Below are 25,932 nucleotides of genomic sequence, written 5' to 3' on the forward strand. Positions count from 1 at the left end.
TGTTTTTATTTTCACCTTCGTATTTGTTTGTATGTTTATTTCTATGCTTCACTGCTTGGAATAGTTTTTTTTGTGTTAATTGGTGCATCAGTACTCACCATTTAAAACACCAAACTTACACAATAACACAAACAAACCAACCAACCAACCAATCCAGGCAGTAAATAAAAATGGGGCCCAGGCTTAAAAATACCCCTATTTCTCCTTTAATTGGATTATTTCAAAGAATCCCAACAATAACAAAAAATAAGTCTTTTGTTATTGGTTAAAAAATGTGCTGTAGATGGGGAGAATTGGACTTTTGACCTCAGATTTAATAAAATTCTGCCTACAGTCCTCTTCATGAAAGTCTTTGATATTTTTCTGTCTAGGGAGATGTGATGTGGTGTTTCCAGCAGGTGGCATCATTCCCAAACGAAACAACATCAAACTCCTTTAAAGCAACAATCCAACAAAAAAAAAACACCAGCAGCATCTTGACTCCAACATTCAATAGTTTTATTGTGAAAAAGTCTTTCTCTTCATACCCTTGCCTTGAAACTGTACAATCAATAATTTAAAAAAAGAAAAATGGTCAGCTTGGTGTTTAAAGAACATTCTCACACACACTCACACACTCGCTTCAGATTACTCAGCAGCTTCAGCCACAAACCAGAGTAGTGTTTTACATGTTTTTTTTTTGTCTAAGTCATCATCATCACAACAGTCTGCTCCTTTATACAAACACTTAACGTATCAGAGGGCATCCCTGAATCTCCCAGCATCCGCCACAAACATTTCCGTCTCTTAAAAATGTCTCATGTAAATCCAAAATGGAAACTCTGTTCAGAAAAACACAACAAACACTGAAGAAGAAAGGGAGATGTAGCGCCAAAACATGGAGGGAAATGGTCGTGTTATAAAATAACAAAGATGGAGGTATAATAAAACACAAGCCACTCAGTGGGGGTTATTACGCTCTCTGATCCAGCAGCAACAATAAATACAGAGAGGGAAATCTCTTCTAAAAATGTTGGCAACAAGGTTCTTTCTCTGCTCCTTCTTTCCTAAAACACTAATGGTGAAGAAAGTACAACCTGTCAGCTGATCTAAATCTCTCTCACCCTAGTGAAACACACAAACGCTGTAGCTATGATGAATAAAATATGATTCTTTCTCACTTTCTTAAAAGGACCAAATCTGGTGTTTATACGAATTTTAACCCAATTACTGCAGATCACTTGAGCTCGACAAACCTCAGAGGCAACCAGTAATTCAATGATATTTAAATTTAGTACAGTAATAACATTCTGTTAGACGTTTGCAGGGAACTTAAACACAGCAGTGCTTTGAGCTAAATGCTAGTGTTAACTTGCTAACATGTTGATGCTGAGCCACAGACTGTATAAAAAAGATGGACGACATGACAGCTCCCTAAAAGTGAAGCCAAACCCTCTCTATCGCCCCCTGCTGACTGGCTGCAGTAAAGCTCATAAAGCCCGCCTCCTCCATGTTAACAGATGGGACATGAGTCAAATACATTTTTCTCAAACATGGTTTCTGTCATTATAGTTAGTTCTTATCATGCTGATTTATGTCCAAGTGTTCATTTTTCTGACAAGTTTACTTTTAATTAGTTATTTGATGCTATAAAAAGGGGGTGTGGCTTCATGATTGACAGCTCTGTGGACAAATGGGGCTCCTGCAGCGTTCTGTTCCCGAGTAGCAGAGTAGAGGAGGAACGGCGAGAGGAGACGTAACTAACACTAACACTACAGTCACTGAACTTTCCATCAGCGTGAATATCTGCTTCAGACCGACACAAGAAGCTGTTCTGCTGCAGACTGAGCCCACCTGAGGGCTCCAACACGCCAAGGACACAAGGTAAAGGTGTGTTTTGGGTAGAGGAAGGGGCGGGATGTGGATACTGCGGCTCCACCAGCCGATCTCTACTGCACACACTCTGGACACAAATGTGCTGATGGTGGCGCCCGCTCTGGGGGTATTTTGGCTTCTTTTTGTACAATGAAAGGTGGAGACATGTCGTCCATCTTTATATACAGTCATTGTGTTTTGCAGGTTTAATGCTTACAATGTTCTGTATCTTAGTTTAGGATGTAAGCTGCTTACAAGCTTGCATGCCTCTCAGGCAAATAAAATCCTGATTGAACTTCTCACCACCTCCAAACATGTGCAGCTAGTGCGTCAAAGGAACAGAACTTTCTTTCAAAAGACCACAAGCCGAAAAAAGTTCTGAACCATCAACAGAAAGAACAAATGACTCGTAGTAAACGGGTTAAAGCAAGTTTTGTGTGGTGGTCTATCCTGCAGTAATCTGACTCTGGATCAGTGGAAATCTTTCCTGAAGCAAAGAGGCTTCACCGCGTGAGTCAAGACATGTTAAAGTCTGAGAGCAAAGACAACTGAGATCAGACGGGGAGAGGAAGAGACGTCCAGAGGAGGGGATACAGATGAAGAGTCCACGTGCACTCACACTAAACTGTTAACACTGAGCTGAAGGGACTGGACCAGGTTCAGGAGGGAAAATCTGACAAACGCATGAGGAGCAGCAACCTAATTCAAATATGGTGTAAAAACAAGCAGCCTTATATAATAGAAGAATAAAAAGAAGGCCGATGCCGAGGAGGACGAAGAAACAAACCACGCTGAGCTTCCTAAGGAGGAGCGGAGGATGAAAGAGCAGCGAGGGAGAGAGACGCAGCCGGGGCGTACTGATGAAGCCCTCCAGAGATCTATGAAAAGAGCATCTATTATTCAGCAGCTATGAATCATGGGACGGCAAGCAGGCGGAGGCGGTGGAGCAGATCAGAGGGGGGAGAGAGAAGAAGACATGCTGCGTTGGTTCCTGTGGGAGACGCAGTCGGAGAGGTTTGGCGTTAAAACGCAGCGGCTCGGAAGATTTCACGTGTTCGAACTCGTTTTGACTCCACATGACTGTTGGTTCAGTCGGATCACAAACAAACACACTGGAGCAGGATGTGTGTGTTATTACAGCAGCAACATGTTTCCTTGTTGAACAGTATTTACACCTTGTCCAACTATAGCTGCCGTCTGTCCAACTGGGCATGAACGCAGCATGGAGTGAAAACATGGATGCTAATATTTAAGATATTAAGGAGAAAAGGAATATAATCGGCTTAAGTATTCATTCATTTTTAATCATCTGAAAATAAGAATCGTTGTGTTTTTGTTTACCTTAGAGAGAGCTCGTCTTATGTACAGATTTGCGCCGCCATCCTCCTTCCAGAGCCTTAAACGGACAAACCGAACACGGGCTCGCACATGACTGGAAGGCGGGTGGGAGGCGGGTCATCAGAGTTCACTTAAATCTGCATCCTCATCAATCCTACACACTGCAACTTTTAAACAAAACCTGCATAAAACACCAGTTTGGTCCTTTAAGTTGATACTATGGGAAACGAGGGGCTACCTGTTTACTATCAACACTTTACCTGTGCCTGCTCAATTCCCCATCCTGTCCAGCTACTCTGACCGGTTTTTGTTTCCACTCATCACAGCGTCTCCACCAGGAGACCTCGTCAGATATCTGAGCCTCTCCCTCACACTGAAACAGATGTAAGGAACACACATGAGGTCATAACGTGGATGGGAGGGACGGGGGATTCCATATGACAGAGTCAATAAGGTGTGTTTGTGTATTTACTGGTTTGACGATTTGGCACAGGATAGTTTAGGTGAAAAACACTGATCTCTGTAGGCTTAAAATGTTTGTATTTTGCTCTTCATTAACAAAAACTTCATCATAAGTCCACAGGAACTTCTCTACTGAGCATAATTAGTGCCAAATCATCTGAATATAATTATTTTTGGACTTTAAACTGTGACAAAAGAGTGACAAATGTCCCAGACTCCAAGTAGACGCCTTCTAGTAACTCGTTTTTTCCAACCAGCAGTCTAAAAGCCCAAAATATTTAGTTTAAGGTAAATGAAAAATGAGAGAAGCAGCAACTCCCCCCATTGGAGAAGCTGGAAGGAGCAAATATTTATGGGTTTTCCAAATCAAAGTGGTAGGTGATTATTCTTTTGTCACCTGACTAATTAACCGTTTCTGCTCTGGTTAGATGTGTTCAAAACACTCATAATGTCAGTAAAAATATGTCTGTGTTTGAAGATATCTTCTACAAACAGTGGGAAACTTAAAAACTTGCACTGTGTATATGTTATATAAAATGTATGCGCATGTTCCGGCTGCATGTAACAGGTAAGACATGACAGGTGAGGTGAAGAGGGGAAAAGAAGAACATCGAGGAGGAGGAAGTGACAGTAATATGACACCCCTACCGATATAATTCCTAGGTGACACTTTCCTTCTCCAGACTACAACTCCCAGAAGCTCTTGGGCCAAAAAGAAAAACATCAATTTGGAAAATAAAGCCTCACCTGATCCACACAGAGACGTTTCTTTAAGTAGCATCAAATTAAGATACAAGATGGAGAGAGCTTAGTGTGAGTGAGTGTTAGCCATGAAAACAGCATCAGCGGATCCCTCTTCAGAGTCGGTGTCACAGGATGACATTTTAAACTTTGTGAACTGGTTATAAGAGAATTTGTGATTGTTTCTAGTTGAGAGTGAACTTGCAGGTGTTTGTTGATGCTTCCCATAGACTGTATAAAAAGATGGACGACATGAAGCCAAACCCTCTCTATCGCCCCCTGGTGACTGGCTGCAGTATAGCTCATAAAGCCCGCCTCCTCCATGTTAACAGATGGGACATGAGTCAAACTATAAAATGAAAATACACGTCAAATACATTTTTCTCAAGCGTGGTTTCTGTCATTAAAATTAATTAATTAATTATTAAGGTTTATTTAATAATTAATTGGCTATTTGATGCTATAAAAAGGGGGTGTGACCGCATGATTGACAGCTCTGTTGACGTATGGGGCTCCTGCAGCTGCTTCAGACCAGCACAAGAAGCTGTTCTGCTGTTAAATACGCTGACGTGCCGGATATTTGCTATTTATTTCCGGTGTGTGTTTTGGGTAGCGGCGGCGGCTCCACCTACTGTGCCGTCTCTGGCTCCAAAAAAATTTCACCAGCGCAAGATGGCAGCGCCGGCCTCGGGGGTATTTTGGCTTCAATTTTGTACAATGGGAGCAGAAGGAGACGCGTCGTCCATCTTTATATACAGTTAATGATGCTTACACTCATAATTACCCAAGAGACCTTCTACAGAGGACTCGACACCGCTTACACCGAAGGCACACGAGCAGGTCTACACCTGAGATCTGGTTCAGTTTAGGGCTGGGCAATAAAACAAACATGATGCAGGAAAGAAACTACACATTCAGATATTTATCACACTATAAATATCTGAATTGATAAAATATTGTGATCATATTTCTTGTCATATCACCCAGCCCTAGGTCAGGTTGCTTATTTGGGTCAGTGTTTGAAAACCTCGACTTCCCCTAAAACTATATGGAAACCTTCACTCATCTTCTCACCATAATTTCCCCTCATTAAGTGTCTTTAGTGGATCAAATAAAACATTGAAACGAGTGTTTTAAACACCAGTGGGCGACTGCTCATTAGTGTCTTGCTCATTAGCTTACTGGTCATTAATGGAGCCAGTGTGGAGAGGAAAGGTGGGATTATAACCTGACAGACAGAAGACAGAAAGAAACGTGAGACAAAAAGAGTCTTGAGGTGATTTCTGTGAAGACACAGAGAGTGGAGTGCTTCATGTAGAGGAACTAAATACTGATGCTCCAGTCGGTGAGAGATTTCTGTACATGTAGTTTAACTTTCGAGCAGACAGAAGTGAATCCAGAGTCTCTCTCTCACTCAGCAGTTGTTTGTAGTGAGAATCAGGTGTGTGGAGACCAAAATGTTTGTAGCCGTTCTCCTCTGATATCTTGAGGCACCAATCGAGCCCCTCCCCCCCTCCACCTGGAAAGTACTATTTAACACGAAGGTGAGAGGTAGTGCTCATCCATCCCTTTATCCATCATTCTGCTTTTCAGCTCTTCAGGTTCGGGGATGTGCTCCTTTCTTCCAAATAACATCATCCTGTACATCCGTCTCCTGACCCCATGCGCTTGATCATACATCGTCTCTTACCCCCTCCGTTGCTCATCCGTTAATTAGGAGATTTTACAGTTGTTGCGGGTGCAGTTCTGCGGCGGGCTCTGCGGCGGACGGATTGACTTGGAGCGCTTCAGGCTGTTGCCTTTGGAGCCGCCGGCCGGGTTGGCCAGCGAGTAGGAGCGTCCGTGCATCATGACGGCGTTCATGCCGTTGGCCATGGAGAAGGACTTGAGGTGGGACTTGATGGCGACGGGCAGCGGGAGCTTGTCGATGAGGTGGACCGGTGTGCAGGAAACGATGGCTCTGCAGCAGAGGTCCTGCAGGCTGAACACTGCAGAGAGGAAGGGAGGGGGTTAACAGTCAGACAGCCATCAGCGCTTTCTGAATATTTCGCTCATATACCACTAAATATTTATCTGACTCTGTGAACTGTATAGGAGCTTTAAAGGGTAAGTCTTTAGCTCCTTTCAGACCAAAAGTGAATTTTTCAAAAGAAATAATGTTCAGACTGAGTTTGAGCCTGTCTGCTGTTCATCGTGTGTGCTCTGAGGTTTAGCAGGACATCACTTCAATCTGATTTCCTCTGTAATTACAGACAAAAGGATGACAGTGATGAAGGAGAATTAATTAGCGTACGAGGCAGTGTGTCATCCCATCAGACTACTTTGGCACATTAGCACAGAATGACGTATTACTGTGCCGTCTGGACTCCTGAAGATCCAGGGGAGAGCAGCTAATCCAATTAAGATTCAAGTTTAATTTCTAGGCTAGAAAGCCTCTAAACAAACTCCTAATATGCACAACTGCTGCAGCATATTACTGTTTTTTATCTGCCCTTTTTTGTTGGTGACTGTTGTGGTTTAAGTCAGCCCCGTCCACTCACCTCTGTTGGGCCTCCAGAACTTCTCCATGCCGTGCCTCATCAGGACGATGCGCGACAGCTCCGTGAAGGACTCGATGACGTTGAAGTTGCACAGAGGGCTCACCTCGAAGAAGGTCATGCCGTTCTTCTCGGCGTACGCCCTCGCCTGCTCGGTGGGAACTTGCCGTTTGAAGGCCAGGTGTAGGCGGTTACCGACGAGGATTCGAGGCACGCCTGGAGCATGCTGGGAAGGACAATCAAACACAGGAGAGAATTAACCGCCGTTGGATTCAAACCTGCTTTAAATCAAAACCATTATTTCTCTCTGTTAATCGATGACTGTTCTTAGCCTGTCTGTGCTCTTTTCACTGAGCTAGGACCTTCTTTACTGTCAGTCTTTTGTCTATTACACCGGTCTGTCCTGGGGCGCTGGTTTAGCTCAGTGGGTAGAGCAGGCGCCCCATATACAGAGGCATTATCCTCGACGCGGTGGCCGCAGGTTTGTCTCCTGCCCTCAGCCCTTTGCTGCATGTCTTCCCCCACTCCCAATATTTCCTGTCTCTCTTCAGCTGTCCTACCATTGAAAGCAAAAATACCCCCCGAAAATATTCTTAAATAAAACCTGAATGTCCTTCTTTATTTGTGTCTGTAAGTCTACTGGACTGTTGATGGAGCGCTGTTGTAACAGAGTCAACATACAAAAATCCAATAAATGACTCAATAAAATGTTCTTTTACTGCACAGTAGAGTTGGGCATAAGAGTTTTTTTCTTCATTGTTAAGCAACCAGCATCGCCTCTCTGACTATTTTGACTTGTTGCGTTTCTGAATACACGACTACAGCCTTGTAGCCTCCATATTTATGTTTTTTTATTGACTGTGAAAGACAATGAGTAATGATGTCTCTGTATATTCATATTAACACACGTCTAGTAAAGTCTTCTGCCATCAGAAACTTGTAAAAAAAAAACCAAAAAACACTCAGTTTAAGACGACCAATCACACTTCTTGTTGTCCTTACGTTGTATCTCTGTAGCTGGCGCAGCCCTAACATGTCAGCTCTGCCAGGTACGTGCATAGGTAACGTTAAATTAAATATGTTACCAAACTAGCACCTTGTCAGAGGTGAGACACAACGGCTGTGTCTCAATTCAGAGGCTGCATACTTAGAAGGACGCGGTCTATGGAGGATGTGTCATTCGTAGCCTGTGTAGACGCTAAGGCCGAACTGAAATGAGACGGTCTCGTCTGCGGAGGATTTCCTGTTTGCGTCACCAACTGTTCCGGTCTTTAACCTTGCATCACCAAATGCCGCTCCTGTCGCTTAGCAACAGGTAGCTAGCTGGCTAACTAGCTATCATAACTAGCGTCATGTAACTTAAGTTATTATTTTAAAGATAGTTTGTTTTGAGGCCCCTTTTTGATATTTTTAACTATTGTAACATGTTTAAATATCAAACAAAAAAATGTAACATGTTTGATTCCTCAGCCGCTTGAGAGTCCACCATCTTGTTTGAATTGGCGCGCAGTGAATCTCGGGATACGTTGGGGCGCGAAAGATGCACCACATGGATCCTTCGTGGCCGGGGAAAGGAGGACGCATCAGAAGGAGTCTTTGAAATGGGACAGCCTTCGACGCGCCAGTGTGACACAATCAGCCTGCAAATACGTAATCGGAGGCAGCCCCTGAATTGCGAAACAGCTAATGACTTCAAGAAGGATATCAGTTGAATATCTGAGATACTTAAACAGGAGGCTTCCCAGTCTACGGTGTTTAAGCAGGACAGTTGTCATGCTTTAATAACATAAAACAATCCTAGCAATGGAGTATCTTAAGTAGATTTAAAGAATGAGACAAAGACAGAAAGTAAATGACAGATGTAACATTCATACAAAGTGACCGGCGGAGGCTTGTTATTAATTCAACAGGCTGAAGGAGGCAGCGTGTATCTCATCCTGCCACTCAGGCTCATGTCTCTCTAATTCATCCCCGTCTGTTCTGACAAACTGAATGAAACATGATGGCGGCAAAAGGTCGGCCTCCCTCTCCTCCTTCACTCCTCCTCTCCTCCTGACTGTCACCACTCATCAGCCTCTCCTCACACGGTCCTCTCTTTTGCCTTTTTCATGCTCTGAGTCTCTGTGCAGAGGTGGGCCCTGTACAGGCAGCAGCAGCAGAGGAGACAGAACCAGCTTTAGCAGCATGCTGGTGGAAAAGAAGCTGCAGCCAAAACTGAAGGTTTTTACAGATGCCAGAATAAGATCAGTGGTGTTAAACTGCCGGAGCTGTCTCACATTTTAGTCACACTTTCGACTGCATGTCTACATCTTTTCACAACATTTTTCATCTTCTCCATCTCTGCTTTAGTTCTGTGTTTAAAGCTGCAGACCACACCACGTCTGTGGAGGTGGAGCAGGAAAGACCAAACTGAAACATGCATTCCACAGGCCGAAAATATCACCTCACACACACACACACACACACACACACACACACACACACACACACACACACACACACACACACACAAACACACACAAACACACACTTACACACAGGACACGGACATCCTTTTTCGTTTCTAAGTCAGCAGGAAGGACATGATGAGAGTAGCCCACACACCCACACACAGACATGCAGGTCGTCTTAAGTGGTTCACTTAACTCCCTCTATTGACCCTTTGTTCCATCTCATAAAACGGGAACATTTTTCTAATTGCTCAAGTCTGAAAGCAATACGATAAAATCAGGCTTCAACGTTCCCTGCAGCCTCATCAGAAGATCCAGCTGGATTGTGTCAGCAATAACACAGGCACAAGCCCAATGGGCACAGAAATCTCAGGCCACAGACGCTCGCTGTTGGCCCGATATGAGTGGCAAAATTTTAGAGTAAGAACTCAATTGTTTAAAAAATGTTTCTTCCTTCTCTGACATGATTATCATGAGCTGCAAAGTGATTCAACTGACCTATAAAACCGACTCCACGGCTCTTAATTGCTTTTTTCTTTCCAGTAATCTGATCAGTCAGGAGGAAGGCAGTTGACAGGTTTATGTTTTCCATCGTAGGCCACTAAGCCGCCTATAATCTACTTCCTGATGCTGCAAAACCTGAGTTAAATTAATATATTGAGTAGGATAAATGGTCCCTCTAAATCAATTATCACTAACTAGAAGTGTGATGGTGCTGATATCTGCAGAAACCCTGTCCTCTGCTTTGATTTTTACTAATGTTCAGGAAGTTTGTGAAGTGTGAATGTTTTTGCAGTGGGCGTGTAGCTCCCCAGCCAATGATAATGCTTTGGGTTTGAGGACCGGACTGTGTAAGAATTTAGCAACTAGGTGACAGATTGTGTTCGACACATCCAAGAGAAAGCTACTGGTGTGAAAATAAGATAAAGTAAGAGCCAGATTTCTCCATTTCTCTATGAGTGATTGACGGCGTTTAAAATGCTCCGCCCGTAAAAAACTCTGCTGCATCAAATCAATAGCTCCATAAACTAACAGCCACTCCTCCAGCGGGCGATGGAGAGGTTTTGGCTTCACTTTTGGGGGAGCTGGCATGTCATGTGATGAGCTGGCATGTTATGTGATGAGCACCTACCTCGCAGCGGCAAGTTTAGAGTGGAAGAGTAAACAACAGAGACGGTCGGAGAAACAAAAGTCAAATGTCTGGAACAGAAGACGAAGAGCTTGTCCCCCGAAATGGCTCGTCATCGCTTGTTTGGAGGTATTTCGGGTTTAGGGCGAGTGATGTTAACAAGACATAATGCAGAGAGAATAATATAGAGAGAGCATGAAACCTGCAAAGCAACACAACTAAATTGTTCAAGCAGCTGAAAAAACAGCACAAAGTGCAGCATGATGAGTGTATGAAGGCCAAGAGGAAGAACGAGCTACTCCCCGTCCTCGTCCAGCGTCAAGTCAGACATCCAGAACAGAGGATGCAACACCTCATCCACCCAACTCGCAAAGATACACTGAAATAACAACATTTTATCTATTATTTGCACCAAATTCAGGTAAAGAACCTAATTTTGAGTCTTAGTTTGAGATAGACTACTCTGGCATCAGTGAAATGTTCTCACCTCTCATCACCTTCTTACCTAGGATGGATCTGCCTAGGCTTTGAAAAGCTGAAGAACATCTACTCTTCCAGCATCCATAAAACCAATCATACATTATCCATCCATCTCTTCAACTCACCTCATCAATCTCTCTGATCCACCTGTCGATTCCATCGAAGGACCACCGGTTGGTGATGTCATATACCAGCAGGATCCCCTACAAACACACAAACACACACACAGAATAAATAGCAGCTCCCAGAGCATCAAAGTAAGCCCAGCAGCTGGTTTGTAAATTTGCATTTGATCGATGGAGTCAACAGAGAAACATGCAGTTGCTTCTCCCCCTGAGCTAAGCCTGGATCTCTAGATCGATGTTCCTCACCTGAGCCCCGCGGGAATACGAGCGAAAGATGGTGCAGAACCTCCCCTGTCCTGAGGTGTCCCTGAAGAGGAAAAGGAAAGATAAATATGAGGCTGCTGGGAAGCAAAAACTTTCCTTTTTTTAGGTTTCAGTATTGAGGACAAAACATTGGCTTGAAAACTAGTTTGACTTTTCCATCCAAAAATCTCTTATTCAGTTTTGGCAGCAGCAGCGATTAAACTTTCACGTTCTGGCTCGGAGAAGCAGACCGCTCTCCAAGCTGAGCAGAATAAAATCAATGTCTTGAATAAATTCACATTGATCACCAATATCCTTTGCGTATAATCAACAAAAATATGAGGAGTAGATTTCTGAGTACTTGACACATCATGAACAGTCTGTAGATCTTCTGTTTTATTGTCAGTGTGCAATATGTGTTTTTACAGCCTGTTCATCAACCATATCTGAATGTGTATGAACATTTTACTTTAAGTGTCACGTTTCTCAAGTGATTTCAACATGGCCAGTAAGATCAGTGTTATTAAACTGCCTCATCCGACTTCTGTGGCTCAAAATGTTACAGTTCCTCTTCATCCTTTGTATGAATAACTTATTGCCTATTACCCTCCAGAGAGATTTCTAACCCCAATAAACCCCTGATTTTGGAGCGTCTTTGACTGGATAGTGGCCCCTCAAAAGGACATCACTTGTTATGTCACACTTTTCAAGCTTCATAAACAAGATGTGGAAATAACTCACTCACAAATTTACACAAAGTCATATTTACATTTTCATGAAAAGCGTCTTAAAACAAGGTTTCTTATTGTAACTGACTGATGTATTTTACCATGTTTTTTGTACCTGAGTCCCTGTGCCCATGTCTGTAAGTTTTCTATGTTTTCACCTTGTTGAAAAAAACATTTTTCCCACAGGGACAATGAAGTTTTAATTATTGCAGCCCATTAAACTTAAACATGCTCTCAGCCTCGCAAAGCCAGTCTTCTTAACAAAGAGAATAACTGAGGATTAATTCAGCCTGACAGATCAGAAACCAGGGAGTGTTTATGACAGCTTTGTGACTCCTGAACTCTGTGAACAGCAATCAGATGTTGCGAGGACCAGTTATAGTTCAGCCAGGTGTGTGTTCATCCAGTCAGATGTTGATAATTCAGGAGGAATCATCTGTCAATCATGTATTGTGCATCTACCACACATGACATCCCTACTCATTAAATGTTTGCACTCCTTTAGGCAGGTGCAGCGTTGGTATGAATGACTACTTCAGAATTTAATCAGGTACACCTGTCCGATTGATGCTGGACAAAATCGACCGGAGAAAATGTTTTATTAAGAGACGTCGGTTTGAGCATTTCATTAGGATGCCTCCTGGGCGCCTCCCTGTGGAGGTTTTCCGGGCACGTCCGACTGGTAGAAGACCCCGGTGTAGACCCAGAGCTCACTGGAGGGATTATATATCCCACGTGGCCTGGGAACGCCTCGGGATCCCCCAGGAGGAGCTGGAATATGTTGCCATCGTTGTTGCTGCAACCGCGACTCTCGGATAGGGTTGGATGGATGGAAAAGAAGCAAACTGAAATACTAATTTTGGAACCTGATGATGGTTTAATGAACAGATGGGGATAAATTCAATGCCATCACCTGCTCAAAGAAAAAAGGGGGTTGTGTCTAAGGGGTACCCTTGATTTGTAAAACTTTCTCACATGTGCACTCGCTCTCTCGTCAAATGTGAAGGTAGTTGTGTTAGCTAAACCTAACTTAATTTCACAGTTAGGATAGGTTTAAGCAATGATTATAGTCTGGACTAATAGGTTTAGGTAATACGTTTCATGGGGAATAGCAAACCTATGTGTCCTGAGTAAAAGTTCCCAAACCTATTAGCAGAATGTAAAAGAAGTAAGTAAGTAAAAGAAACAATCCATACAAATTTCATGCGAGATCATGTGAGTGGAGCTGATTGGAGCGGAAGGATTTGGGATGGAGTGAAGCATTGCCTTTTCTCTTGCTCCAATTTCACGACGATGCATCTCACACTATGACCACAAAGCACGTCTGAATCACACTTAAAGTGGGAGGGAACCAGAGGCATCTGCTGAGTTCATGTTTTATGTGTGAATTAGACAAACCGTTCTGTTCAGGTAGGCGAAAAAAACACAAACAAGCCAGTGTTAGACCAGCAACTCCTTTGTTCTGCAAGGTAAAATTATTGTTTGTAGCTTTGAAAGAGGGAAGCAGTGGCTGTTTTGGGTAAAAGAAAAGGATCTTACTCTTTAACAGAAAGGCCTATCCCTGTACAGATCCTTTCTTATATGGTCAGACAGTTTTACTAACCCCCTGAGCCTGTCAGTTGCAAAAACAAGCACATTTATTGGATGTACTTTGATCGGGCGCACTTGCCCAAAAGGATTATGCTGCCATATAACAAGTCTCACAGCTGCCAGCTGAAGGAATCTACTGGAGCAAACTCAAAAAGTTTTAATATCCTATATTAGTCCTTTAGACCCCACATCGTTTAAAAACAGGGTCCATGTTTAAAAATAACCAATTAAATACGCTTTAATAAAGTTGTTTGTATTGTCCAGTTTGAATAAATGGTGCGTTTGTTGGGGACTATTTTCAGGTGTGGATTAATCCACATTTGGTGGTGGATTAGTGGGTTGGTTCAGTATTTGGGGCAGCAGGACGGTGTGTGTGGGATTGAGTCAAAATAAACAACAGTATGTAGACACAGATGGCAACAGAGACAGAAATGGAAAGCAAGCAGACGGTGAAGTGTGAGCGAGAAGAAGAAACAACATCTACACTGTAAAAGAACAGAGAGACAGTGAGGAGAGGAGGAAGATTCTTCATCATCATGCTGCCTCTAAACTTTCTTCTCTGCAGGGAAGACGAGGCGTTGCTGCTCCCATGAGAAGTTGAGTTATTTGGCCTACTTCCACCAAACAGGCCTGGCCTTGTACTGCAGAGTGTTTTAACTAACAACTAGATGTATCTGCTGCATCTCAACTGATGCAAGAGTATTAGTAAGCACGTAGTAAGGACTTGCTCTCACAATTGTTTGGTATAGTTTCTTTTCTGTATGATGCCAATATCAGGTGTCTTATACATTTGTTATGACAGGTGCCATATAGGATAACATTTATGTTGTTTTTCTGTGTGCAATCTTCTGCAACTATCTTTTGTTTCTGCACAATAAAGAAAATCTTGTGTTTTGTTCCCTCAAATTTGATGCGTATTATACAGTAAATGTAGCCCTTACAAACTCTCCTCTTCTTCCCTTTAGCATCTTCAGTTTCACAGATATTCTGTATCATGTTGTTCCCACTCTTCCTTGAAGCTGTGAAGTCGAGACTGAGAGAAATATTCAGCAGCAAAACTTCATGTTTGTGATGGCTGCAGCACTCCATCAAACAGAAATATTCAAGATGCATGGAGCATCATCTTCCATAATGCAGCCTGAAATATGTTGTTGGGTTTTGAAACTTTGGAAACTCCACTGGAATATTAAATAAAGTTTTGTGGGTTTGAATGATGTTTGGTTACGCAACATGAGTTTGTAAAGACCAGCCCACAGGCAGGTCAGTGAGATCAAAGATATTAAAGGGTTGATTCACCTATTTGAGGCCGGGGATATTCTTGCTTTTAACTACACGTGCCATGCATCTGTTTGGAGTGTCGGCTGTGCACATCCTCAAAAATTAACACTACGCACATGTGAGATGCAGTATGCACCAGAACAGTAGGGGCAGTGTAGAGGCAGAGGGGATGTGACAGGGTCAACACAGCAGCAGGGACAACAATAGCTCTGAAGACAAGCTGATAGACCATGTCCACAATGATCCACATCTGTACGATGTGTCGTTGCCACTGCACAGAGACAAACATGCCTGTCAAACAGCTGCAGTCAGATAAGTTACATTTTAGACGTCGACGTGGAAACCTGCAAAACTAAATGGAAACAAGTCCGAGACCGTTACATCTGTGCACGGAGGAACATGTTGGAGAGACGGAGCGGGGTAATCAGTTGCCATGTCTATTGTTTACATCCCCCATATTCAATAGTTGCATACGTCCTGAGCTCTCTGGTGTGCCCCTTAGAGGTATCCTCCAGTAACATGCGTCGTGCATACTCAAGTATGTCGAAAATTACAATCATGATGCAGCCGGTTGTGTACGCGAACACAAGGTTAAAAAGTAAGTATGTCTCCGGCCTGAGAATCCAAAGCAAAATTTAGATAGAACGAGATTATATATCAAGTCAAGGAAAGGTGTGAGAGGGCAGTGATCTGTCCTTACCAAAGCTCCAGCTTCACTCTCCTCCCGTCCAGAAGGATGGTGGTGGTCTTATAGTCGATACCTGGACGGACAGACAGAGGGGGGAGACAGAGGCAGACATTAGGGAAATGGATGCATCAAAAATTTCAGCATCAATCAACATTACGATTGAGACACAAGTCAATGCTGGACAACATATATTACCAGTCAAAAGTTTGGACACACTTTCCCATTCACACTGAGAAAATGTGTCCAAACTTTTGACTGGTAGTGTATATCTTTACTTAAAGATTTTAAATGCATTTTATATTCTAGTCATGTATTTGATGTGTTTAAAGCAGTGGTAAAAATTAGGTTGAGTCCCTTCCTGTTCCTGCTTTTAATAAAACACAGCTAACTAACAGTCGAGGAAAACCTTAGTCCATTAGTTATATACTATCAAATTAATCTGCAACTTCTTTGGCAATCAATTAATTTGTATGACAAAATCCTTTGATACCAGCTTCATGAATGTGAATATTTCCTGTTTTCTTTCCTCCTTTATTTCATTTAACAAAATATAATATAGAACATTTTTTACCATTTTCTGTCATTTTAAAGACCAAACAAGTAACCGATTTATAGACAAATTATTTTACAGATGAATCTATAATTGCATAATAGTTACTGGCAGCCCAACACTGTCGTTTTCTGTGAACACACTCCATGACGCAACATCAGCATGCTGTTAAGCAGGTATATTTACCATTTCAGTTTAGCAATAAACTCAAGGCCCAGGCTGAAGTTATTAGTTTTGCAGGCAATTGGCCCAAAGTATTGGAAAAATTATAATGTTGAACAGATGATGTTGTGAGATGAGAAGGCAGAGGATCAGGTTATAAAAACCCACACTTGAGTATCTGGACCAGAGTTCACAGGCATCTGTCCAATAGCTGATGAAGTATAAGACTCAGAAGCACAAATCAGAGGATTTTGACGCAAACCTTACAGAACATCTTTGTAGGATATGTGAAAACTCAGTGGGCTTCATGGAAGTCTGTACCAGATTTCATGTCAAGTTAGTTGTTGAGATATTTCAGTCTGGACCAACTGACAGACGGAACAACAAAAGCTTTTCCTAGAGTCGCGCTGCTACTTTGCTCAAACCCCAAATATAAATATAAAACTAACACTAACAGACAAAATCACGTTTACTGTTTAACCACGATGACGGAGGCAGCAGCCTTCAGCCTCAGGCGGGTATCAGACAAACCTGTCTGACTGCTACACCTGTCGCCTTGCTGCTTCCTGTCTCCACATGTTAACCTGAGTTTGCTCACCAGGTTCCTGTAGCTTTCACTGAGTCTGGTACCACCTGAGGCCAAACAGGTGAACCACTGAGATAATGGTGTTTCCACAACCTGGAACATGTTTATCTTCCTGCTAAGCACCAGATTTATGTGTGACCGTGTAAAAGTTGTTACAAAATGGGCCTAATCCTGCCCTGACATGCTAACCAGCTAAATGGTGTATCAATTACATTACTTGTGTTTAATGGCTGCTTTGAGAAGAAGGCTGATTTTCCTTTTCTTATAGTCACATTATTTATATAAAAGAGGCAAACAAACAATAAATACATCTTACTAACACGTTTGTGTGAATCACAGTCTGATACATCTTCTTCCTCTTTGCTATAGAGCTTCATTGTTGCCAAAAAAACACTGAAAATAAATTAAAATGCTTTAATCCACAAATATATTGCCTAAAAAATGTCACTTAAGTTTGATAAAGGCTCCAATGTTAAGACTATTAATTGCAATATGTTTTCTTTCCATCGACTAATCAAACTATTTGGATTGTTTAAGACATATTTCAAATATTTGATACATTTGCTGCTTTACTTTGTCATTTATGAAGTCTTTCAGTCAATTTTTTGGGCACTCTTTTAGGAAATGTGCAGTTTTTTGACATCTTTACTTACTTAATGATGTATGGTGAACATAATCTCTAGATAATTATTATTAGTATTATTATTTTGGGCCTTTTTATGCCTTTATTGAGACAGAGAGAGGACAGCGGATAGAGTTGGAAACAGGGGAAGAGATAGTGGGGATGATACGCGGCAAAGAGTCGAGGATGGGAGTCGAACCTGGGCCGCCGCACAGGACTGAAGCCTCGGTACACGGGACACACGATTTGACCGCTGAGCTAAACCGCCGCCCCCATAATCTGTAGATTCATGCTTGTGGAAAAATGTGAGTTGCAGCCCTACTAAAGTGACCGTCTGTTTTAAGCAATAATGATTCTTCAAATTAGATATAACTATTTAGGTCTTGTTGGTTTAATATCTTAGCTAGTTGCCTGATATGACATTTATAAACTTCCTTCGAAATTGAACGTATCACTCCATCTCTTGCTTCAGCCAACACTCAAAAATCTTTGCACCTCCACCTAACAGATTTATGTTTTAACACATATCCCTTTCTTGGAATCCTTCAGCTTAAATGTTAAACATAAGGACTCCTGGGAAAAAGACTTCAGCACTTCATCTATTTCCCAGACTTTCACACATGACTGCCTCGGCCTCTGGCAGGTAGCAGCTGCTGGCTAACAACATTAGCAATATCGTCCAATTTTCCAGGCAGCATAGAGCTGCTGCACAGCTAAAGTGCTGAGCTCAGGCTAGCTAATTTAATTGGAGTGAGTGCAGGGCTTCGTACCAAGTGCCTCCTCTCCTCTCACTGCCAAGGCTCACTTAGATATCCCAGATAATCAATAGCTTCTCTGATGTCTCTGATGTCTTAGCTGAGCGCTGCGGCTTCTATTCTGGGAGTAGGCCGACTTTGTTTGTTCTGTGGATGTACTCAAAGCTGTGTGAAGCCTTTAATGTTCAGCTTTTGTGTAACTGTGTCAGTTTATTTAACTCTATGGTAATGAGATGTTTTTTTGTCGCTGTATAAAACGCTGAGCTTCAAAGTGAGCGACATGCTAACACCCTGACAGTAAATGTAATTAGTAAATTTGATTATTAGCACATTTTCTAGAAAAAAAAATCAATGAAGAAACTGGTGATGGAGCCTTAGAGGTATGTCTGCATTTGGTTAATCCAGTGAAGAAAATACTGAAATTAAAGTTCCAACAGCCTAAGGAAAAATAAATTAATGGCAACTTTGGTATAAATGATATAAGAAATTTCTTGCAGTAAAGAACTGATTCATATTTGTGTTTTCTGGTCGTTTTTTTCCCTCTCTTTTGGAAATTTAGTCAATAAATTAGTACAGAAAGGTGGTGCAAAGATGCTCGAGAAAGTCCTAGTTTTATTCATTATGCTTTAACATTCAAAAAATGCATCTTCAACTTTGTGGTTCAGAGGCACAAGTATCTGTCTGTTTCATCTATTCTTGCAACATAAAGTGGATACACAACGCCTATAAATTGGTGGGGCACTTTATCAGCTAATATTAACATATTTTAGATACATAGTTATATATTTTATTATCTTTTTCTTTCACTTTTATTTCACCATGAAGCTGAGTGTGAGTGTGGAGGTGAACATGAGAGATTCTTTTTTAGTCCTAACGTTACCGATACAACTACAGCATAAAACCACGATTAGCCAACAGCATGCATTTTAAAAGACCAGAGCTCTACCTTTGCCTTTTGTTTAAGAAAAAGAAAATTGTGGTTAAGAAAATTGTGGTGTAAAAAGAAAAAGATTTTATCTTCAAACCGTATCGTCCAGCTGTACATTAAGCACGAGAAGCAACTCGATCCAGGTCAGAAAAAGCAATTTAATTTCTTGCTTATATGGACTTTTTTTAAAGGGTACTAAATAATTCAGGTGATATATGCTTTGCAGATTAATCCAGGAGGCAAAGCAGGACAACGCTTTCCCCCCAGCTTAGCGCAAACCTTTGGAGGAACCTGGGAAAGAAGCCGCCTTCTGTATGCGCTATGTAGCTGTATCCAAACTACAACAATTAAAACCTGAACCCACAGCAGCAAAGACTAAATGTGTCCTAACCATAGAATACTAGTGAATATGATATACATTACATGTGCAGGTGTGAAAAAACATGCTGGGGTTGTGTAGGAAGAAGAAATGAGAGAAGAAAAGAAAGTAAGGTGCAGAAAACCTGCTCCGGCAGCAGTGAGACTCCATTTACAGTAAAGCTCTATCATAATATTGAACAGGCCGTGTGTCAGCCTGTGCATCTTTCTAGAGGATTAAACCAGGTTCAGCTTTTCATTTACCTACCAACCCTCTAAATCCCACTCCCCATCTGCAGGGCAGTGAAGGGGGGGTTATCTCTGAGCTGGCCTGCATCCAGAGATAACTGTTATGTGTGGATATGCAACTGTCAACACAGCCAGTCCCATGCTACAGAGGAACAATGGCCCGCCGTGCCTGCCTGACCCCTGGGGAATATTCCTTTGTTAGTGTGTGCCGAATGGAAAAAAAAAAGATTTAAGAGTCTCACTTGTCTCGCAGCTGCTCAGAAAAGTCTCTTTTCAGCCTGATTTTGCATTTTAATTGGCTACCCTCCTCCAAGGCTGGCGTTATCTGATGGCTAACGTCCACCGACTGTGAAATTTAAAACCTTATTGCAGTGCGTCAAATTAATCTTCAGATCCCCTCAGATGTCTTTGTTACAACAACACACCAATGCCGCCCCAAAGCCCGCCTTTCTAAGGATCAGTTAATGGTGTCCATTCTCAATGTGGTGAAACAAAGGAATTTGTCAAAAGGTGTTAATTATTTCAAACAGGAGAGACAACAGAGAACAAGTAAGGCTTTGTTGATATAATAGCACACAGAGCGAGACAATAGAGATTCTGTCAGATCATCGCATTTAGATTAATTGTTTCAGTTATTTTTCAAGCAAAAGACGAATACAAAAGTAAATATTTGCAACTTGTCTTGTCTTTCCTATTTATTCACAATTATTTATATGGACAAGTGCAATATCGAAATCCCAGCAACAGGGCACAAGAAGAGAAGCATCAAATCCTCATATTTGCGAGCAGGAACCAGACAATGTTTGGCGTATTTAATTTCAAAACAACTGAACTGTTATCAATTATCAAAATAGGAAACAAATCAGTCAGCTAATTGCTTGAGCTTTAATGTTGACACCGCAAAACTACGACTGCAAAAACACCTAAAAAATCATTGCAAAGCGTAGAACGTTTAATATCTGAGGGCAAAACTAAACCACAAAGTCACCGAAAAGAACAAATCCTTCACAGACGCAGACAACGTGGAAAAAGTATGACACACAATAATAACTAGGCACTATTCTGATTAGACTCGGCATAAATATATATTCAATAAAATTTACAATCAATGAAGAGCAAAAGTTAAAGACGGGGTTATTCCAACTGGCCGTCCCAAAATCAGGAGGGGAACCAATCATAGCCTGAGGACGATGTCATCCAATTAAATTCTGCTCTTCTGTCCTGATTTTCTCCTTTTAAAATATTTAGACTCCTCACAATCATTCCCTCCACACCAACCACTCTTTGCCAGAGGGATGGAAATCAATAGCAGAGCTTCTGTCTGCACAAACCTCTTGGCTGAAGCGCGTTCAGCTGCGTTCCACTCGGCCCTCCATATTTAATGAAGCCGTTTGAAGGCTTTGATCTCGCCCGCATCAATTAGGACATCTTCCTCTTTTAGAGAGGACGTAGAAGCTGGCCAGGCTCATTTTTACAAAGAGTTTGTCTTTAGAAGAATGACAGGTTCTCCATGGGCCGGTTGTTCAGAAGCCTGCAGGCAGTCCACACAACGCATATATATATACGCACATATATTTTAAACAAGCAGAGTTCGATCTAGTACTGGGCAGTTATGTGGCATTATAATTAAGTGGGGCGAAACATTACAGTAAGTTTCCTCAATGATTAATCGGCAATGTCATGATTAATTGATGTTTTATTTGGTTTATAAAATGTGGTTTCACTTCAGTGGAACGTCTTGAAATGCTTTACTTTGTAAAATCAACAAACCAATAACCTAAAGATATTTAAAATTACTTTTGGTCACCATTTTTGTCATTTAACTGATTTCCAAAAACCTGCAGATTCTAATGGTGTAACCAGACAAAAAGTAAGGCAAATTTTTCAGCCTGGCGACTTAAATGATGCCAATCCCTCAAAGCGGAAAATTAACTGCCAAAATTAGCAAAGCCAACAAAGCAGGAGTTCAGACCTTTTACAAATAAACTTAGAAATAACAACCATCATCCTTCGGTGAATGTGGGAGTCTGAAAACACAAATAACCAGGGTCTTCATACTGCTGCCAGATGCCAACAGGCAGCAGCACCGCTTGGTAGAATTCATTATGAGTTAAGCGCGGGTGAAAAGGGGTCACTCTGCTGACTGATGTATTTTTCATGAACAGTAGCTTTCATCCTGTGGCGAGTAGATGGAAATCTGCTTCATCTGACAAACTAAATGGATACTTAGGGAATCATCTACGACTGCATCTTTGATGCGGACCATTTCCTTAAGCAAATATGTTAACACATGCAGTTCACGTGCACATTTTACCTTTAAAACATAAACAACTGAGCGGCTTTATTACAAGTGGTTTAAAGTGCAGAGGATAGTCTAACAACATGCATGTAATGGATGGACTCTCTTCCTTTCTGTCCTGCTGTGCACCCCATTAGTGTTTCCTGATAAACAACCTATTTTAGCAGCATCGAGTGACTCCAGTGATTCAGGATTCAATCAGAACATTGATAGCTTAGCATAGGAACAAATAACCTTGTGCTAACTACAGACCATACTAGAGTTTTTGCATTTTTCGGCCACTTTTAAAAACTTACATATCAATGAAATGATTGGGGACTATTTTCCAAAGCATACATGTGTCATTAGAGTGCTTTAAAATTGCGTTATTTATCCCTGAGAGCATAATTTCACATAATTTCAGTAAAATAAATTTGCAGATATTCTAAAGTTTTCTCAACATAACCAACAATTATATTGTGATTATTGTATGCAACCCAAATGGATTTACTTCACATGTATTTTTCCTTCCTTTCCTTTGGGGGCAATGCAGTAAAAGCTGGAAGTTATTTGAAGAAAAAGGGAAAATAGTGTAGCAACAGCAAGGGAAAATAGTGTAGCAACAGCAAAGCAAACTCACGTGTGCACAAACGGCAGCAATGTGCTATTTATAATGACCAAGACAAAGAGAGTACAGGCTTTTTAATAAAGAACGCACTACTGTATCATGAGTTGGTTTTGAATACAATGCAGTGCAATGAGGAATTGATTCTCAAGAGATGACTAAAATAAACACATTAAAATCACAGTCAGTAATGCTAATGTGATTCCTATTAACTAGGCTACAACATACAAAAATACGTCAAGAACTCTCCTTATTTTCCTTTCCTCCATCTTCTATCTGCTCTTCTTTTACGGCTTCCCTTTGATAGTAGGTGTGTGTCAGTATGCATGTTACAGCAGCCACAGCCCACCAGCTCACTGCAGCAGCAGGCGGTGATCAGATAGTGGCTCTCAGCCCTGAAGCAATAGCAGCAAGAGAGCCAGGTGATCAGAGCTCCTACACCCAGGGAGGCATCATCTGACTGGGCACAACTCCATCAGCCTTCGCCCTCGCAGCATGGTGGATTTAGGATTAAAGAGCTGGTGTTTTTGTTAATATACCTACTCTATAATTAGCCTCAGAAATATTTAAATAAAACCTCCAGATTATTTCTCCTGGGTCTGGGCAGCACACTAAGCAGCCCCCACCTCGAATACATGTAACATACACGTCATACATGTACCAGAGCATATAGCTATATTTAGGTTAGCACTGCAGCTACCCTTACTGTACAAGAGATGTACAACAATGAAGCTGTCAAAGGTATTTTTGCACCTTTTGTAACACGTTCTGGGACTAACAGGTACAAAAAGTTTAGGATTTACTCCAGGAGATTTCTTTAGCTGTCAGTCATAAAAAGGTCTATCTCTGTATGGATCCTTTCTGTAATGTTGTCAGGCACTTAGAATACCAATCTGAGCCTGTCAGTAACAAAAACAAGCACTTTTAGGGGACGTACTTTGATCGGGCACATTTACCCCTAAGGATTATGTTGCAGTTATTACAGTCTGGCAGCAGCTCGCTGAAGCAATCTTGGAGCAATTTCAAACTGATCAAACCTATTCTGCATTCACCAACAAAACATGTTAAAAAAAGGAGGAGGAATCAGTACAGGAGATGATGCTGCCTGGAAAATATTCTAAGGGTCTAACCTATTGTTTTTTTTTTAAGACAATGAGGTCATGAAACTGTTGTTTATCAAGAGATATTATCCACTACCTCAACAACAATGCACATACAGTCATGGCTGTGTGACTTGCTTCCATGTGAATGCGCTGAGCGTCACACAGTCATTGTGTTCTCCACAGCCCACACTGCAAAAAGAGCTGCTAGTATTTTCAGGACTTTTCTGATGAGCAAGCATGACATAACACGAGAAGCTCATCATCACAAGAGGGCAAGAAAGAGCCAACTGATCCCCAATCAGCTGAGACAAGAGTGACTCACCACTACTGTAAGCGTATGGAGACTCGGCTGATCCATCCTGCAGGCTGTCCAGGATCTCTCCTTTGCCAACATCGCTGTCTCCGACCAGGAGGAACTTGAGAAGGTAATCGTAGCTTTTCACTGGGCTGCCCTGGCTGCCCATCGTCTCACATCTGAGACGGAGGCTGAAGATGAGGGACTGTAAACTTCCTCCCTTGACAAGGATGGGTAACAAGCAAGCCAACCCCCTTGTGTGTTAGGCTACTCACTTGAACCAAAACAAAGGCGATGTTTGTTTTGCCATGAACTTGCTGAATGAGGGCCCAGCAGCATGAAGTCCTTGTTTTGCCTGTTCACTTTAAGTCTTCCAATGGACGCAAGTAGGTAATTATGAGATTAAAAAAAGTAAAAAGAATAAAGAGACTCACAGGAATGTCCGCCTTGAAAGACAAGTTGTCTTTAGAAAACGTGGTTCTGAGGAGCCAAACATCCTTATTGCTTAAGTTCAAGACGAGAAAAAGAATAGTTTGGTTACAGTTGGAGCTCAGTGGGGCAGAAAACTAATGTAAACAATATCTACTGCCTTTCAAACCGATGAAAGACAATTTATAAATGGGTGTAACCACAATCACAATGAGGCTAAAGTTTACTCTGGAACCAAATAAACCCTTATCTAAGTGACAGATTAACATCTATTGGGGATTAAGAGCACAGACATTCAAAGTGTAACTAAAGCTGTATCCGGACGGGATGACTCTGGCAAAAGTCTATGTAGGGAAGAAAAACATGCTTATTGTCTGGAATGGTAATTGTAATAATCCATGAGAATAAAGCAGATTTGATAATTTCATGAGCATATATCTCTGCTGAGACGTTTTTTTTCTGGCAAGCAAACTACCAAAGCTGGAGGTGTTTTCGTTCCCAATTATAATACGCTTGCTGGCGAAATTAGCAGAGATTCAACAAGCTAGCCCTACCAGAGAGCTAGCCAGCTAGCCTAGCTGGTGCTAACGGTACCAAGACACGATAATTATTTAAAGACACTGTCAGTGGTTAGGTGTTATGCCACGCAACACAGAGTCACATATAATATTGCGTTACCCTTTGTAGGCCTACTCCCCACGGAATAAAAAAGACTTAACGGCAAGCTAAATGCTAACTTAGCTAGCGAAGCCCTTAGCTCAACTTCAACCGACGTCCGTGTAATTTCAGGCCCCCTTGTCTTCCTTCTGTCCGGGTAACAAAGATTCCTGTAACTTCACTGCGTTATATCCAGAAAATACCGATATCCGCAGTGGACTCAAAATGCAGTGGTAGTTTTACGTCCAGTCCAGATCTCTGTAGATGTAATCAGTGATCTCAATCGGTGATCTTTCCATTTTCCTCCATTATATTTAAATATAATCACAGCTGTGGCTTCTCAGTACAGCACAACAACACGGAATACGCTGCTGACAGATCGGCTGCTCACCACAGTGCGTTGCTGTCTCCGCTCTCTCTCTCTCTCTGTTCCCGCCCTCTGGCTCCACGACCCGCCCCTCAGCTCAATGATTGGACGCTGACTCCACGGTGACACACAAAGTGCCAAACATTGGCTGAACAAAACGTCCACCAAGTTTGCTGTCAACAAACACGCAGATGGCGAGGGGAATGTGGACAACAAAGATGATATATTTCTCGCGGAATATGTACAGAACAATGGAAAAGGGATCTTGTCACATGTGTTAAACATTATTAAAGGAATCCTCTGAAATGTCATGGTTTCTTAAAAGT

The 25,932-nt window shown here is 41.9% G+C and overlaps 1 protein-coding gene across 1 annotated transcript; it reads right to left on the reverse strand.

Moving 5' to 3' along the window:
* Window positions 1–476: 476 nt before the first annotated feature.
* On the reverse strand, window positions 477–25,583 carry rab40c (RAB40c, member RAS oncogene family). The gene is made up of 6 exons (XM_069676041.1): window positions 24,181–25,583; window positions 15,656–15,716; window positions 11,363–11,423; window positions 11,117–11,194; window positions 6,936–7,158; window positions 477–6,383 (listed from the first exon to the last, which is right to left on the reverse strand). The coding sequence occupies exons 1-6, from the start codon at window positions 24,320–24,322 to the stop codon at window positions 6,109–6,111; spliced, it is 840 nt and encodes a 279-aa protein (XP_069532142.1). The 5' UTR covers window positions 24,323–25,583; the 3' UTR covers window positions 477–6,108.
* Window positions 25,584–25,932: the final 349 nt, after the last annotated feature.

This window comes from Semicossyphus pulcher, unplaced genomic scaffold, assembly GCF_022749685.1.
Source record: "Semicossyphus pulcher isolate SPU_LCO1_2020_fin unplaced genomic scaffold, fSemPul1.0.p SCAF_25, whole genome shotgun sequence".
In the NCBI taxonomy this organism is placed as follows: domain Eukaryota; kingdom Metazoa; phylum Chordata; class Actinopteri; order Labriformes; family Labridae; genus Semicossyphus; species Semicossyphus pulcher.